This window comes from Lagenorhynchus albirostris, chromosome 14 (assembly GCF_949774975.1).
Source record: "Lagenorhynchus albirostris chromosome 14, mLagAlb1.1, whole genome shotgun sequence".
NCBI classification, from domain to species: domain Eukaryota; kingdom Metazoa; phylum Chordata; class Mammalia; order Artiodactyla; family Delphinidae; genus Lagenorhynchus; species Lagenorhynchus albirostris.
In genome coordinates this window covers 81625521-81641944 of record NC_083108.1, presented here as the reverse complement: position 1 = coordinate 81641944, position 16424 = coordinate 81625521, and the positions used below count along the sequence as shown (strand labels likewise).

General features: G+C 51.0%; 1 protein-coding gene across 7 annotated transcripts in view; it reads left to right on the top strand.

Annotated features, from left to right (window-relative positions):
• The window catches only part of ABCB9 (ATP binding cassette subfamily B member 9), a 35810-nt gene extending 31793 nt beyond the window's left edge, over positions 1 to 4017 (top strand). For all 7 annotated transcript variants that reach the window (XM_060170808.1, XM_060170807.1, XM_060170812.1 and 4 more), the window contains 2 exons: positions 222 to 358; positions 2800 to 4017. In XM_060170808.1, coding sequence (XP_060026791.1) covers positions 222 to 358; positions 2800 to 3060 — 398 coding nt within the window. In that variant the 3' untranslated portion in view covers positions 3061 to 4017. The remainder of the gene's footprint in view (positions 1 to 221; positions 359 to 2799) is intronic.
• The last annotated feature ends 12407 nt before the right edge of the window (positions 4018 to 16424 follow it).

The following is a 16424-nucleotide window of genomic DNA, read 5'->3' as shown; positions in this document are numbered from 1 at the left end:
GTACCAATTGCACATAGCTGTAACTTGCATGCCTCTTACGAACAGGGAGGAAGAGCATCCTTTCATGAGGTTTCCAGCCTGTGGCCCTTGTAGCCCCACCTTTTCCTGGGGAGCAGAGCTCCTGTGGTAGCAGGGAAAGGCGGAGGCGGGGGTTGCTCGCTGCTCCCCAGGGCCACCGGCCTCACCTCCCGCTCACTTGCCCCTGTGTCTCTGCCATGCAGAGACGGGGGAGAAGGGTGCCCAGCTGTCGGGCGGCCAGAAGCAGCGGGTGGCCATGGCCCGGGCTCTGGTGCGGAACCCACCCGTGCTCATCCTGGACGAAGCCACCAGCGCCCTGGATGCAGAGAGCGAGTTCCTGGTGAGTCACTGGGTAACGGGCGATGCTGGGGCAGTAGCAGCTCCAGGCGGCCAGAGCCCTCCCTCCCCCAGCAGACGGCTGCAGGGGCCCTCCCAGGCCAGCAGCTTCCTGGACTGGGCTGTCCCGGAGCTGAGGGCAGGGCGCGGGGACAGAGGAGGCCCAGGGCCTGGCCACCCTGGCCCAGCCTCTGGCTCGAGGCGTTGAAATTATATGGAATTAGGTTAGGGGTCAGGAGGTGTGGGACGTGGACAGGAGCTCCGCTCTGCAGCTCATGGCTTGCGCGTGTCTCTTACCCCCTGAGTCTCATTTCATTGGTAAAGAAAGAAGGGCCCCATAGTGTATTTGAAGAGGACCAGCTACCTCAGTCCCTCCATGAATCATTTACTACACAGGTATTTAATGTGCGCCTCCCGGGCACCAGGCGCTGTTCTAGGCACCAGGGGTTACATTGGCCCCTGCCCCCAAGGTGTTTCCAGTCCAGAGGGGGAGACAGATAACAAGGAGATAAGCGTGAGTTCACCCTGGGGCCTGTGCTATGTAGAAAATGGAACAGTCATGTGGGGACTTCCCTGGCGGCCCAGCAGTTAAGACTCTGCGTTTCCAGGGCTGGGGACGCGGGTTCGATCCCTGATTGGGGAACTAAGATCCCAAATGCCGCACAGTGCGGCCAAAAAAAAAAAACAAAAGAAGAAGAAGAAACAGTCATGTGATAGAGAGATTGAGGGAAGGGTCACTACTGTCAAAGAGAAACACTGCTGGACATCATTAGTTAAAGCTGGGAAAACAGATTTTATTAGTAGCTACTGTCAGTAGGGAAAAGAACTGAGCCCCATTCCTGTGCAGGGGTGACAGTGGTGACGGAGCCTTTCACAGAGAGATTGAGGGTGTAGGGAGGGCGCAAGAGTCGGGGACCAGGAGAAACTCACAAAGGGCTGGGCAGTGCAAGTGTGATCTGTCCCCATGGCTGCTGGCCAGCAGTGGTTGTCCTCTACCGAGACTGGGAGACAGGGGCCCTTTCCCTCCCATGATTACAATGAGATGGCATTCAGGTCCCGGAGAAAAACATTCCTGAGTTTTAGGAGATCTGTGTATATATCTCCAGGGGACAGGGGAAGGTTTTACAATTATAAGCCCTTTTTGGTAAATGCTCTAAGAAAGGGAGCTCTGGGGCCCACCATCAGGTGATGTCTAGAAGTCAATTCTCCTGGCAGCACTGGGCATTTAGGGGCTGGGGTCATCCTAGCAACAAGGCCTTGAGCTGCAGAAGCCCCCTGGAGTGTGGCCGTCTTAGTGCAGAGTTTGGATGGGGTCGCACGTGCCAAGAATTCTGCCAACAGAACCAGGGTCATCAGGTCCCACTTGAGCTGAGACCAGAAAGGAAAGGAGACAGCCAGAGGGGGGCTGGGTAAGAGAGTCCCAGGGAGAGGGGGCAGTGGGGGCAAAGTCCCAGAGCAGGTCCACAGCCAAGCCCCACGGTCAGCGTGGCTGGCGGTGGGGTGAGGCAAGGACAGAGTCATAGGGGGACACAAGCTCCTCAGGCCCTGGAAAGGAGTTTGGATTGTTTTCCATTAATAGATTTTTATTTTATTTTTTTAGAGCAGGTTTAGGTTTAAAGAAAATTAAGCAGAAAGTACAGAGAGTTCCCGTATATCCCCCTCCCCGCACCACGAACAATGTCGCCTGTTATTAACATCTTGCATTAGCGGTACCTTGGTTCCAGTTGACAAGCTGCCATTAATGCATTATTTCTAACTCAAGGCCACAGTTCATATTAGGGGTCACTGTTTGTGTTGCGCATTCTACGGGTTTTGACAAATGCAGAATGTCACGTTATGCAGAATAGTTTCACGGCCCTAAAACTCCCCCAGGAGTTTGGATTTTATCCTAAATGGGACGAGAAGCTCTTGGAGGGCTTGGGGCATGAGTTCAACAAGAACTGATTAAAAATGTTAAATCCACGCGGGGAATGGATGGGAGCAGGGCAGGGCAGAAGGAATGGTGGCAGAGGTGGAAAGATGGCACAGAGACACACTGGGGAGATGGAGCTACAGGACCTGCTGATGGGTCGGATTCCGGTGCTAAGGGAAGGATGAGGAACCAGGTGATGCCTGGTTGTGTCGGCGTGAGCTTCGGGGCTGACGGTGAGACCGTTAACCAAGGCCAAGGCTAGGGGAAGGAGCAGGAAGACGAGAAGACGACCATGCTCGGGGCCCCCCTGTCATCCGCCGGGCGCTGCCCTGTGTCAGGCTCTGAGCTCCGTCCCCCGGGGACAGAAGCCAGGAAGCAGGTCCTGTGCCAGCCCTTGCTTTACAAGTAAGGAAGCCTCAGAGAGGCTGAGCATCCACAGGACGCGGTGGATCTGGGATCCCAGCCGGGACCGGGCGGGGCAGTGGGTGGCGGCGGAGACGCCCGTGTGAGCCGGCGCCCTCCTGTTTCCACAGATCCAGCAGGCCATCCACGGCAACCTGCAGAAGCACACGGTGCTCATCATCGCACACCGGCTGAGCACGGTGGAGCGGGCGCACCTCATCGTGGTGCTGGACAAGGGCCGCGTGGTGCAGCAGGGCACACACCAGCAGCTGCTGGCCCAGGGCGGCCTCTACGCCAGGCTGGTGCAGCGGCAGATGCTGGGGCTCGAGCCCGCCTCGGACTGCACAGCCGGCCACAGGGAGCCGCCGGGCAACGGCGGTCACAAGGCCTGACCGTGGGCCCTGCCTCTCCTGGTGGGGCAGAGGCTCCAGTGCCCACCTGGCAGATGTGCCCACAGGGGCCCCCCGGCTGCCCCCGCTGCCCTCCGAGCCCAGGTCCACGGCACTGGAGGGCCAGCTGCCCTGTCCCACGTGTCCCCGCTTCCTGCGTCTCACCCCCGGTTCCCACCCTGTTCCCCGGGCCACCACCAGCCCCCTGCTGCCATGAACGACCCCCTCCAGTCTGGGCAGTGGAGACACCACTGGTCTCTCCAGCTGGTCTCCCAAGGTTTCTAAGTGAAGGTAGAGCTACCTTTTTAAACCAAGATCTTAACCAGGTTTTTTACTGCTTGGTTCTGATGGGCCCCAATCTCCTAGATTTCAAAAACATTTTTCTAATTGGGAGCAATGACGGGCAAGTTCTAGAGACTTCTGAGCCGGGAGTGAATGACCCTTCCTAGGAGCCTGGGGGATGTCAGGGAGAACTAGGCCTCTACCCTCTGCCCCTGGAGAGAAGGGGCTTCCCTGTCCCGGGGTGCGGGGGAGGGAACACGGGGAGGGGACTTCCTGTCTCTCCCTCTTCCCAGCTCTGTGAGTCAGGCCAAGGGTGGGTGGGGAGTGGAAGGCACCTGCCTGCCCTCACCCCTTCCGCCCTCCCAAATCTAAGCCAGTCTCACTGTGAACCACTACGGACCTTAAGTGGGAGAGTGAGGGGCTGGCCAGGCCTGGCGGAGCCTCAGGGTGTCCCTGGCCCAGTGCCCAGCGCTAGCCCCTCCCCCTGCCCCTCCCATGGCTGGCGGCCCCTTCCCCCATCCACCCTGCCGCTCTGCTCTTCTGAGGCCCTTTGGACGTTTGGGAGTCGCGTTCTCTTCCCTGTCCAGTGGACGGGACACTGGCAAAGCCCAGGTCTGGCTTTGTAGCGGGGTTGCAAGATGTTGGGAGAACCCGGTTAATAAAGTATACTACCTCTGACCCCTGACTTCTGACCTCTTCCTGGGCCGTCTGCCTCATCATCTGGTTAGGTTTCTCCATGCACTAACTCTCCCCCGGCCCTGCCTGGTGTAGTTGTGGGGAGACTTTGAGTGGTCTAGGGCCTCCACCCAGTGTCCAGGAGCCCCTTCACGTCCCCAGGACCCCAGCGCAGACATCCATGTCTGTCTGTCTGCCTCCATGGGGCTTGTGCGGGATAACAGAGACCTGTCTCCTCTAAATCCCTGGGGCTTCTGTACCTCCCGGGAAAGCCGAGACCCAGCAAACGCCACCTGTTTTTTTCCATCAGGGACAGGGCGCCCCACGCCCACCAGCCCACGGCGCCAAGAAATATTACGCAGCAGAACAGCTCAATCAGAAGAGAGGCTTAGGACGGGACACAGGAAGACCTCCTGGTGGTGCTTCTTACTTGCTGGATTGTGTGGGAGTCTGGGGTCCTGGGAGGGGGGCTGGGCAGTGGCTTTTACCAACTGGTAGAGAAGTATTTCAATATTTTAACTACTGGTACAGTCACACTGCATATACCAGCTCCATGTCTGCCGTGTACCCGTTTTCCTGCCAATTAAACCAAGGCCTGAGACCCAGACTGTTGCCAGCTGGGTCCCCTGCTTGCCCTCAGGGACTTGGGCCTGCCTGGAGCATCTCATTTATCCAGGACCCTCTGGCTCCCCACCTGAAGAAGCCATCATGAAACTGAGAACTGGGTCCCACAGCAAGAACCTGCTTGGGCCCAGGCTGGGGTTTCAGGTGGAATCGGAGAGACACCAGGTGCTTATCATCCATTCTCATTTAATCCTCACAACAACCAGTTCTCTCCCCCTTTGAAAATTTTTATTTATTTATTTATTTAGGCTGTGTCGTGTGGCATGCAGGACCTTTGTTCCCCGACCGGGCATCGAACCCGTACCCCCTGCAGTGGAAGCACGGAGTCCTAACCACTGGACCACCAGGGAAGTCCCTCTCCCCCATTTTAAAGTTGAGGAATCCGAAGCTCAGAGAGGTTAATTATCCCTATGCCACACCGCCAAGACCCCACAGCTAAGCCCCCAAGAGTAGGGAACGAAAAAGTTGCGGGGCGTTATCTGGACTCTCTGTGCTTACCATTCCGTAATAAAAATAAATACAAATTTTAAAATGCTGTGAAAAACCCAACAAGATACATAGGTGAGTTCAGTTCAGGCAGGAGGAAAGTTGAGACAGCTGTAAGGGGCTTCCCCGTTTATCGTCCCCCTCTCTGCGCCTCCGTGTTTTCACCTGGAAAGGGGGATGTGCTACAAGGATGGAAGGAGAGTTTGAACCTCCTGCCTGGGGCGGGGGCTTGGAGGAGGAGTATTGGTTTCCTGCGGCCGCTAGAACAAACGACCACAAACTGGGTGCCTTAAAACAACAGACACGTATCCTCTCCCAGTTCCGGAGGCAGGAAGTCTGACATCGAGGTGTCGGCAGGGCCGCGCTCCCTCCGAAGGCTCTAGGGGAGGTTCCTTCCTGGCCTCTTCCAGCTTCTGGTGGCTCCAGGTATTTCTTGCTTGTGGCCGCATCCCTCCTGTCTCTGCCTCCGGTCTTCACATGGGCTTCTTCCCTGTGCGTCTTAAATCTCCCTCTGCCTTTCTCTTATAAAGACATTTGTCATTGGATTTTGAGCCCATGTGGCTAATCCAGAATGATCTCATCTTGAGATTCTGAATCATATCTGCAAAGACCCTTTTTCCAAGTAAGGTCACACAGGTTCCAGGGATCTGACGTGGATCTCTCTTGCGGGGGGACCCTGCAGCCTTTCATCCGAGTGGCTTTGCATCCCTTGCTCTGCCACTACCCGGGGGCCACTGACCTGGCCCAGGGCCGCCTCAATACTTCCTGTTTGCTTTGGGGGTGGGGGGATTCGATGCTCGGAGGGCAAGGACAGCCAGGCTTGGGTCAGGCTGGTTGTGATGGGGATCGTGGAACTGGAAGTAGAGGCTCCGGGCTGGACCGGCCTGCGGCTGCCAGGTTCACTCGGCCCTTCGTCGTCAGATTCTGGCCTCTGGCTGCTGAGAACCCTCCCCCGGCGTCCCGTGGCTGCAAGGCCTCTGCCTGCCTTTCAGCCTTAAATTTGACCCTCAGTTGCTCTGCTCCAGCCATACTGCCCTTCTTCCTTCTGGTCCTTGAGCAGGCCAAGCTCATTCTTGCCTCTGAAACTTTACACTGACTGTTCCTTCTGCCTGACACACTGTTCCTTCCCCTCGGTTCCCAGCTGGTTCCTTCTCATTCCTCTTTCAGCTCACATGTCCCCTCCTCTGCAACAAGTACTGAATGTGGGGTTTCCCCTAGTCACCCTGATCTGTTAATCACAGCACTTGTCACCCCCTGAAATTTTCTCTGCCTCTTTTGTTCTGTTCCAGGCACAGGTCTACATGCTTTGCATGGGCTACGTCACCTAATCCTCATAAAACCCTTGAAAGGTAGGTACAATGTCATGCCCACTTTACAGCTGGAGAAACTGAGGCACAGAGCAGTTAAGTGACTTGGCCAAGACCACCCAGCTAGTAAGGGGTAGAACCAGGATTCACACCCAAGAATTAGTGTGTGTGTTTGACCCCAACCACAGAACACCCGTGAGAGTGAAGATTTAAGGGCATGGGTTGGGGAAGGTATGTTGACATGGCAGCAAAGGCTGCAGGTCAAACATTAGACTTGAGTTCTCGAACATAAGTGCCTCTAGGGTGATCACCTAGAGGGGTGGGATAGGGAGGGTGGGAGGGAGGGAGACGCAGAGGGAAGAGATATGGGAACATATGTATATGTATAACTGATTCACTTTGTTATAAAGCAGAAACTAACACACCATTGTAAAGCAATTATACTCCAATAAAGATGTAAAACAAAAAAAAGTGCCTCTAGGAACCAGGTAGATATCATAGGCAAGTGAAGCCAACCAGGTGTAAGAAAAGTCAGACAATATCTTGGTTTCTCTTTTCCACGTTTGACATGGTGCAGAGAAAATCTGTTCCGTTAGAAGTAGAATATGGTGCAAACTTGAGGATAAATGGTAACCGAGGCTCGGTGTCAGTAGCTGGTGACAACGGGCTGGTGGGGACCGTGGCAAATGGGAGAGCTCACGCCCGCTTCAAGGGGTTGCCTGGGACTCGGCTCCAGCCCTCTGGGGTCATGCAGGAAGGTGGCCTTGAGTTAGCAGATCTTCAGATGTTTCCAGAGAGGTTGGAAATTTCCAATTTTAATGTGAGATTGACTGCTTTTTATAGATTGGCTCAATTATTTTCACAAAAGTAAGGGTAAATATAACACATCTCTAGTCTTCAGCCTGTGGAACATCCACTTGCAGCCTCTGTGTTGGACATTCCTGTTCTCCAAAGTCCTTGGAGTTTCCCCAGCAAAGCGGTTCCACTTGCCATGGGGGACCCCCCAGCCCAACCCCATTCCAGCCCAGGTGCCTCCCTCACCCCTCCCACCTGCCCCGCTCTTCGCCTCATCCCTCCCCTCCCAGCTGGGAGCTCCAGACTCTTCTCCCTCTCCCATGCCAAAGAGTCAGCTCCAGCTCCCTAAATTGCAAAGTGGGCCCTAGGCAGACACAGTGGGCCCTAGGCAGACAAAAGAACCTTCTGGAGACCAAGCAAGACCCTTTTTAGAAGGCATATATGATTTTTGAAAATACATGTTTCATTTTGGAATCATTTTAGATTTACAGAAAAGTTGCGATGATGGTAGAGGGCGTTGCTATATACCCTCACCCAGCTTCTCTTATGTTAGCATCTCACGTGTTCGTGATACATTTGTCACGACTAAGAAGCCTACACTGGTACAGCACTGGCAATGAAATGCCAAGCTCATTTTGGATTTCACCAGTTTTCCCACTATGTCCTTTTTCTGTTCCAAGATCCAATTCAGGGTACCACATTGCATTTAAAGACAGGTTTTTTAAAATTGTTTTTACTGTGATAAAATATACATAACATTTACCACTAACGACATTTAGTACATTCACAGTGTGGTACAACTGTCACCATTATCTCGTTCCAGGACATTTTATCACCCCCTCCCAAAACCCTGTCCCCATTAACAGTTACCCTCCACTCCCCCCTCCCCCAGCCCCTGGCAACCACCAGGCTACTTTCCGTCTCTATAAATTTGCCTGTTCTGGACATTTCATATAAATGGAATCATAGACTATGTGGCCTTTTGAGTCTGGCTTCTTTCACTTAGCATCATGTTTTCAAGGTTCATCCACATTGTAGCCTGTGTCAGTGCTTCATTCCTTTTTATGTCTGGGTACTATTCCATTGTATGGATGGACCCCATTCTGTGCATTCATTCACCCATTGATGGACACTTGGGTTGTTGACACATTTTGGCTATTGCGGATAATGCTGCTATGAATATTCATGCTTTTGTGTGGACATGTTTTCGATTCTCTGGGGTTTATACCTAGGAGCAGAATTGCTGGGTCATATGATCACTCTGTATTTAACACTTGGAGGAACCATCAAACTATCTTCCACAGCAACTGCACCATCTTACGTTCCCACCAGCAAAGTATGAGGGTTCTTATGTCTCCACATCCTCACCCATACTTGTTATTTTCTGGTTTTATTTATTTTTGATTATAGCCATCCTAGTGGGTATAAAATGGAGAGCCATCATTGTTGAAGTGGACTTTTTCTCTGTTACAATTAATTTAGCAAATATAGCTGCCTTCCTCTGTCCCAGGCGCTGTGCTAGGCAATCGGGGGGAAAGCATGGCAGTTGGGCCCTTGGGAAAAGCATATTCTGGGGGGTGGAAAACAGGCAAGGAAACAAGCAAGAATGAGACACAGCGGAGACAGCATGGGGGCCGCGGGGATCCCGAGCAGGCTTAATCCTGGCATGAGGATCTGGGGGCGGTGAGAGGGTTAGAGGCGGTGCTGGCTTCACGGCGGTGCGACCCAGACAGTCCCACGGGGGCTCCAGGCACAGTAGGGCACAGTAGGGTCCCGCGCTTGGTTTAAAGCTCTGTGGCCGCCGTCTGGAAATTCTTAATTTTTGAACAAGGGGTCCCGCATTTTCACTTTGCTCCGGGCCCTGCAAATTATGGAGCTGGTCCTAGGTTGTTGTCGTGCTGGAGGCGGGGTCTAGGGAAACTTCTCTCCACAGCTGCATCTTCGGCATCTGGGGGAAGGGGCTTTTTTTTTTTTTTTAATATTTTAAAAAAACACGGAGAATTCTATAACCAGCACCCGCCACTGCAGATCTTCACCCTGGGCATTTCTCACCACCAGAGCCACCTGCTGCAGGTCATCCCCTCCCCTCCCACTGCTCCCTCCCTCTTCCAAGCTGGCCCCTGAAGCAGAATTGAGTGCGTTAGGCAGCAGATGGGTTCTTCCAAGCGGCTGGTCTCCGCAGACTCTGACCCAGAGCCTGTGTGTGTTGGGAGGAGGCTGTTAACCTGATTTGGGGTCACGGTCAGAGCCGACAGCTCCAAGGACAGAAACGCAGGAACTCGAGAGGTTGCTCATTGGAAGCAGAGCTGGAGAGGATGCTGAAGGCGGTCTCTTTGAGGCCAAGAATCCTCAAGTGGACGCTGGAATGATGGCCCCTCCACGGCCTGTTCCCCTATCCCCTGCATGGTGGCTGTCCCAGGGCTCTGACCCCACCTTCCCTTCAAGCTCCTGAGTTTGCTTTTCTCCCCATGTCTGGCTGAGACCTCGCCTATCTCAGGAAACATCCACAGGTGATGGCCTTGGAAATCATCTCTCCTCCTTCTCTTCATCAGGGCTGTCCTGGTACAGTTTTGCAGGTTGTGGCCTGCACAAGCTGTGAGGGTGAGCCCCCAGATGGAGCTCAAAGCTTTACACCAGGCTGCGTGCATTCAAAGGAGTACATGGGCCAGAGGGGAAACATAAGCAGTAAATGGGACCAGCTGTAAGACTTTGGGGAGCGGCGGGGACTGTGGTGAAATGAAGACCTCATTCCTCTTTTAAAGAGGGCACGTGGGGCTCACCTCTGCCGCTGTCACCACAAGGAAATGTGTATGAAATGGGGCCAGGCCTTCCAATGTTGCAAAGGAAGCGGGCAAACCACATTTTGTGGTCTGCCCACTTTAACTGTAGGTATTTAATGCAAACTTGAAAAAATACAAACAAGCCAAACAAAACAAGTCCTTGGGCCTCTAGACTGTGACCTGTGGCTTATACCCACAATTCAACTCTGAGTTATTCTCTCTCTTACTCTTCTCTTGGGCATGAGGTGTTGGTGTGGATGTGAAGAGACAGAAGCGCTCATTCACTGTGGTAAGAGTGCAAATTGCGGCAACGGCTTTGGAGAGCAGTTTGCCACGTCTAGTAAAAAAGTTGGAAAGAGCAAACTCTACGTCCCACAGTTCTGCTCTTAGCACGCCTTGCAGGAGTGGCTTTCCTTTTTTAAAAACATTGAAGTAAAATTCACATAACAAAAAATTCATCATTTAAACCATTTTAAAGCATAGGATTCAGTGGCTTTTAGTAAATTTGCAATGTTGTGAAACTATCATCACTATCTGATCCCAGACCATTTTCATCACCCCGAAAGGAAATCCGTACCTATTGAGCTGTCACTCTGCATTCCAACCCCCAGCCCTTGGCAACCACTAATCTGCCTCCATCTCTGTGGATTTGTCTCTTCTGGACATTTCATATTAATGGAATCAGACAGTATGTGGCCTTTTGTGTCTGGCCTCTTTCATTTAGCATCATGTTTTCAAGCTTCATCTATGTTGGAACATGTGTCAGTACTTTATTCTTGATTATGGTGGAATAATATTCTATTTTATGGCTAGATCCCATTTTGTTTTTCCATTCATCTGTTGATGGACATTTGGGTTGTTTCCACCTTTCGGCCGTTGTGAATAGAGCTTCTGTGAACATCTGTGTGCAGGTTTTTGTGTGGCTATACATTGCATTTCTCTTGGGTAGGATCGCTGGGAGAGGAATGTTTTTTAAACTTTGCTTTCACTGCAATCCTTAGTAAGAAAAGCACTTTTACCTCCCTACCAAGTGCACGTGCACACAAAACACAAGCTTCACCAAGGAATAGTATTCATTACAAATTATTCTATCCTCTATTATTTAAGAAAAATTTGATTTCATGACCTAGTCATGCCTCAGGCAATTTGAAAAACACTGTTCTGGAGCAATTAGCCCAAGGACGTTTGTAGCCACCTGGTTCGCATTTGCAAACACTGGAAACAAATGATACGTCTTTAATTTGGTTGTAAAAATTATGGTACAGGACATATGGTGGAATATTATGTGGGAGGAAAAGGCATAAATTGAATCCATACATGTTAACTTGGAAAGATCTCAAAAACATAAAAACAAGCAAAAAAAAAAAGCACGCTGCAGAAAGGTATCAATAGATATTATGATTGAGTTGTTTTTGCTAATTAATACACACAAAACAGTATGAAATCTATTTCTTGGATCTATAAATATGTGTGCAAAGTTTATTAGTAGACTGGGAGGCTACAGGCTCCATTCATGCTGGAGTTTGTCTCTGGTGATTGGAGACAGAGGGACACAAACATGCAATGCTTTACTCTTTTGTTAAACATAAAAGCAGATTCAAAGCACATAGAAGAAAAGGTTAATGATGGTCTGTTCTGAGCGGTGGGCACACGTGTGTTTGTTTTATGATTGCGTGTACGTTTTCCCCGGGGGTGGGGGGATGGAACACTCAGAACAAACTAACCCGACCCTCCAGTGACAAGCGCCAAAGGGGCCCCGGAAGACTTCCTGGGACAAGATGGAAAGCAGCTGTTCTGACTTCTATTCACTGAAAACAGAAGTTGAAAAGCCCGACAGCCAGCCGGTGCGTCCAGCCGAGAAGCTCTCCCAGACCTGAGCGTCTACTGACGGCAGCTCCATCCACTCTGTAATCCTGCCCTCCTCCAGGGCCTGAAATTCTAGAAAATTCCACAGAGCAGGGACTCTGGAATGCAGCACCCAAACAGCCATTTCTGCTGAGGTTGTTATTTCTGGCCCCAGGTAGGAGAACTATTATAATTTCAAATAATAATACGGAGAAATTCCTTACCTTTTTTTTTTTTTTTGGCAGGTGGCTCAGATAGAGGTTGTTTACATTTACTTTTTTAAATTAAATTGTGGTACAATACACATAACATAAAATTGGTCATTTTAACTATTTAAAATTTTACTGCCCAGAGGCATTAAGTATACTCATAATTTTCCTTTAACATTTTTTTTTTTTTTTTTTTTTTTTGCCACGCTGTGCGTTATGCAGGATCTTAGTTCCCCAACCAGGGATTGAACCCATGCCCCCTGCCCTGGAAGCGCTGAGTCCTAACCACTGGACTCCCAGGGAAGTCCCCCTTTAACTTTTTTTTTTTAAGAGGATAAGAATAGGTTTATTTTATTTTCTGAATATTTATTTATTTATTTGGTTGCACCGGGTCTTAGTTGTGGCAGGCAGCCTCCTTAGTTGCGGCATGCAAACTCTTAGTTGCGGCATGTGGGATCTAGTTCCCTGACCAGGGATCGAACCCGGGCCCCCTGCATTGGGAGCCTGGAGTCTTAGCCACTGTGCCAGCAGGGGAGTCCCCCCCTTTAACTTTTTAAAAGCCCATTTATTATCTCCTTTCATCTGAATGCCCAGCTGCAGATATCAGTACTGAGATGGATGACAGTGATGATGACTATTCTGGTATAAAGCATTTTCAACACAACAAGCACTTTCTAAGCACTTTATATAATATTAACTCTTTTAATCCTTACAACAAGCCTATGAGGCAGCTACTACTATGAATCCTATTTTTCAAAAAAAGAAAAGTGAGATTAAATAACCTGCAGAAATTTACAAAGCTGGGATTTGAACCCTGGCAGCCTGAACCCCCAGCTGGAGCCCTTAACCATTTCACCAGGCTGACTATAAGCTTATAGATATGACCAATTTCCCACCCGTATTCTTTTCCACCTTTGTCTTTTTTTTCCCTTTGCAATTAGTCACTGAGGGTTACTTATTCCAGCCCAAGGAGCTGCGGCTTGCTGAAGACACGTCTGTGTCGAGTCACCAACAAGGAGGGATGGAGAAACAGAACATCAGCAGTGGCTTCCTTCCACTGCTTTTAGGTCTTCCCTCGGGGCAGGAGGAAGTAGTCCACTAAAAGAGCTGAGTCACCCTGGGTGGTTCCAACAGACTTAAAATGACAATGACATGCCTCACCTCGTTGCAGCTCCTCGCCTTGGACAACCTGAGATCAGTCATTCAGCGATGACTGATTATTATTTTTGTTTTAGAAAACATGCCTTTTAAATCTTTACACAGTGACTGATTATACACAGATCAAAGAATAGAGCCATGAGGTCCATCTCCTCAATAGAGTGCCAAACCTCCATGGATCAGTATTCATTATGTAGCAGAGGATATCCCTAACTTTACCTTTACCTGACCTACATTCTCTGTCTTGTCCACCTTACAAGACTGTTGGTCAAATGCCTTGTTGAGCAACAACTGATTATTATTTATTGAGTGCCGGGCACTGTGTGGGGGCTGCGGGTCACCACGGAAAATAAGAGGTACGGGATCGCCTACATTCTAATGGATCATGAACCCCAAATGGTGAAAAGACAAGAGTGATTTGGGAGAGGGGCGCTATTTGAGCTGGGGTGATCTGAGGAGGTCACGTCTGAGCTGAGGGCCGAGTGAGGAGGAAGGGCCAGCCCCGGATGTCTGGGGCAAAGAATGAGTCTGGTCGTTCCTCAAAAAGTTGACCATGGGGTTACCATGTGACCCAGCAATCCCACTCCTAGGTACAGACCCCAAAGAAATGAAAATGGGTGTCCACACAGAAACTTGTCCATGAATGTTTATAACAGCTCTATTTACAATCGCCAACATGTGGAAACAACCCAAGTGTCCATCTACTAACAGAAGAATGAACCACCTGTGGCGTATGCAGACAGTGGACTATTATTCAGCCATAAAAAGGAATGAAACACTGACACAGGCCACAATGTGGATGAATGTTGGAAACATTACCCTAATGAAAGGAGATAGTCACAGAAGTATAAAAGTATGATTACTTTTATAAGATATACTCAGAATAAGCAAATCGCTAGAGAGAAAGCAGGTTAGAGGTTACCAGAGCACAGGAGCGGGAAGAATGGGCAGTGACTGCTTCACTGGGTGAGAGGGGATTTTATGGAATGATGAGAAAGTTTTGAAACTCCCGAGACCGAGACCGGGTGATGATTACACTGTGAATACAGTAATACCAATGAATTTGCATGCTTTATAATGGTTAATTGTGGGGAATTCTGTGGCGGTCCAGTGGTTAGGACTCCTCGCTTCCACTGCAGAGGGCACGAGTTCAATCCCTGGCTGGGGAACTAAGATCCTGCATGCCTTAGTGTGGACCTGTGCCCCGCCCCCCCAAAAAAAAGGTTAATTGCATGTTATGTGAATTTCACCTCTTTAAAAGACAAAAAAAATACCGGGTGGAAAAGACTGACCCAGGCAAAGGAGTAGCAGGTATCAAGACCATGAAGCAGGCAGAAGCCTGGACGTTGGCCAAGCAGGAAATGGGCAGTGGGATAGAACGTGGAGAAGGTGAAGGAGAAGGAGGACAGGGACGGGTTGTGTGGCTTCTCGGGAGGTGTGTGACTGACTCTGCAAAGGGTGGAGAGCACGGGAGGGTTTTGATGGGGGCGTGACATGACTGACCCTCTGGCTCCGTGTGGACAGGGCCAAGGGAGGCGGCAGGTGCCCCCCAACTTCCCGAGGCAGCCAGGCCTGGGCTCACCCAACTCTGTAGCCTTGGACGGGGGGTACAGCAATTGTTTCATCATTGGGCCTTCCTGTAGGCCTTGTTCAGCATGTCCTGCTGGTATTCATAACTGAAGGGGTTGTGGGCCTTCAAGAAACACTTCAAGGAGTTTTCTGCTCTGCCGGGTCAGCAAGGGCCCTGGGGGAGACAGCAGTAGAGGCCCTTCACCTTTCCTGGCCCGGATCCATCAATCCAGCACAAGCCCAGAGGCAATTAGAGACTCCACGACTTCAAGGACTGACTCAGGGCAGTTACATGAGCCCTGAGGCCTGGTCACCTGCTAGGTGTGAGCTCCCTCACCTCTGACCCTCAATTATCTGGCTTCTCTGGATATTAGCCTAGGGAAAGAGTAGACTATTTCCAAATGGGAGCCTGGCTGGAAGTCTGGACTGATGTGGACTGGCTCTGGTCAAGATCAGGCTTTTCTAGAACCAGAATACGGCTGCTTCGGGGGCATCCTTTGTGCCCCCTGCTGCCTCCAGGCAGTCTTCCAGGATTTCTTAATACTACTCATCCTCATTTATTTGACTTGTCAAGCTTCCCTGGCAGGTTGCTTGTTCTTCGAACATACTAGAAACTTCTTAAAGGCAGGACCTGTGCCTTCTCATACCTGGGTCCCCACATAGTAGGTGTGCTCCTTGCTCACAGTAGGTGCTCTAACCCTAACCACCAGAGGAATTTGTACATCTCCCGGCCTACTCGATACTTCCTTTCTGATGTCCCAGAGCCACCTCAGACTCATCATGGTGGAAATGCAGCCTCTGGAGATTTTCCTCCCAAACCTGTTTTTGTTTTTTTTTTCACATATACTCCACCTTAGTTAACAACATCGTCTGCCAGTCACTCGAGTCCAAATATCTGTGCTGTGCGTCATAACTGACTCCTCCCTTTCTTTTTTTTTTTTTTTTTGCGGTACGCGGGCCTCTCACTGTTGTGGCCTCTCCCGTTGCGGAGCACAGGCTCCGGACGCGCAGGCCCAGCGGCCATGGCTCACGGGCCTAGCCACTTCGCGGCATGTGGGATCTTCCCAGACCGGGGCACGAACCCGTGTCCCCTGCATCGGCAGGCGGACTCTCAACCACTGCGCCACCAGGGAAGCCCAACTCCTCCCTTTCTTTATCCCTACCTGTCAGGCTCTCAGTTCGACCTGCCCAGTTGGATTCTATTTCTCCATCTGCTTTGCCCCACGGAGACCCAAGCCACATCTTACCTGCAGGGCTGTGATAATAATCTCTCAGCTCCCAGGCTTCCCTCGTGGTGCAGTGGTTAAGAATCCGCCTGGCAATGCAGGGGACACGGGTTCGAGCCCTGGTCCGGGAAGATCCCACATGCCGCGGAGCAACTAGGCCCGTGCGCCACAACTACTGAGCCCACGTGCCACAACTACTGAGCCCACGTGCCACAACTACTGAGCCTGCGCTCTAGAGCCAAACCACAACTACTGAAGCCCACGTGCCTAGAACCTGTGCTCTGCAACAAGAGAAGCCATTGCAATGAGAAGCCCGCACACCGCAACGAAGAGTAGCCCCCGCTTGCCACAACTAGAGAAAGCCTGTGCACAGCAATGAAGACCGAACGCAGCCAAAAATAAAATAAATTA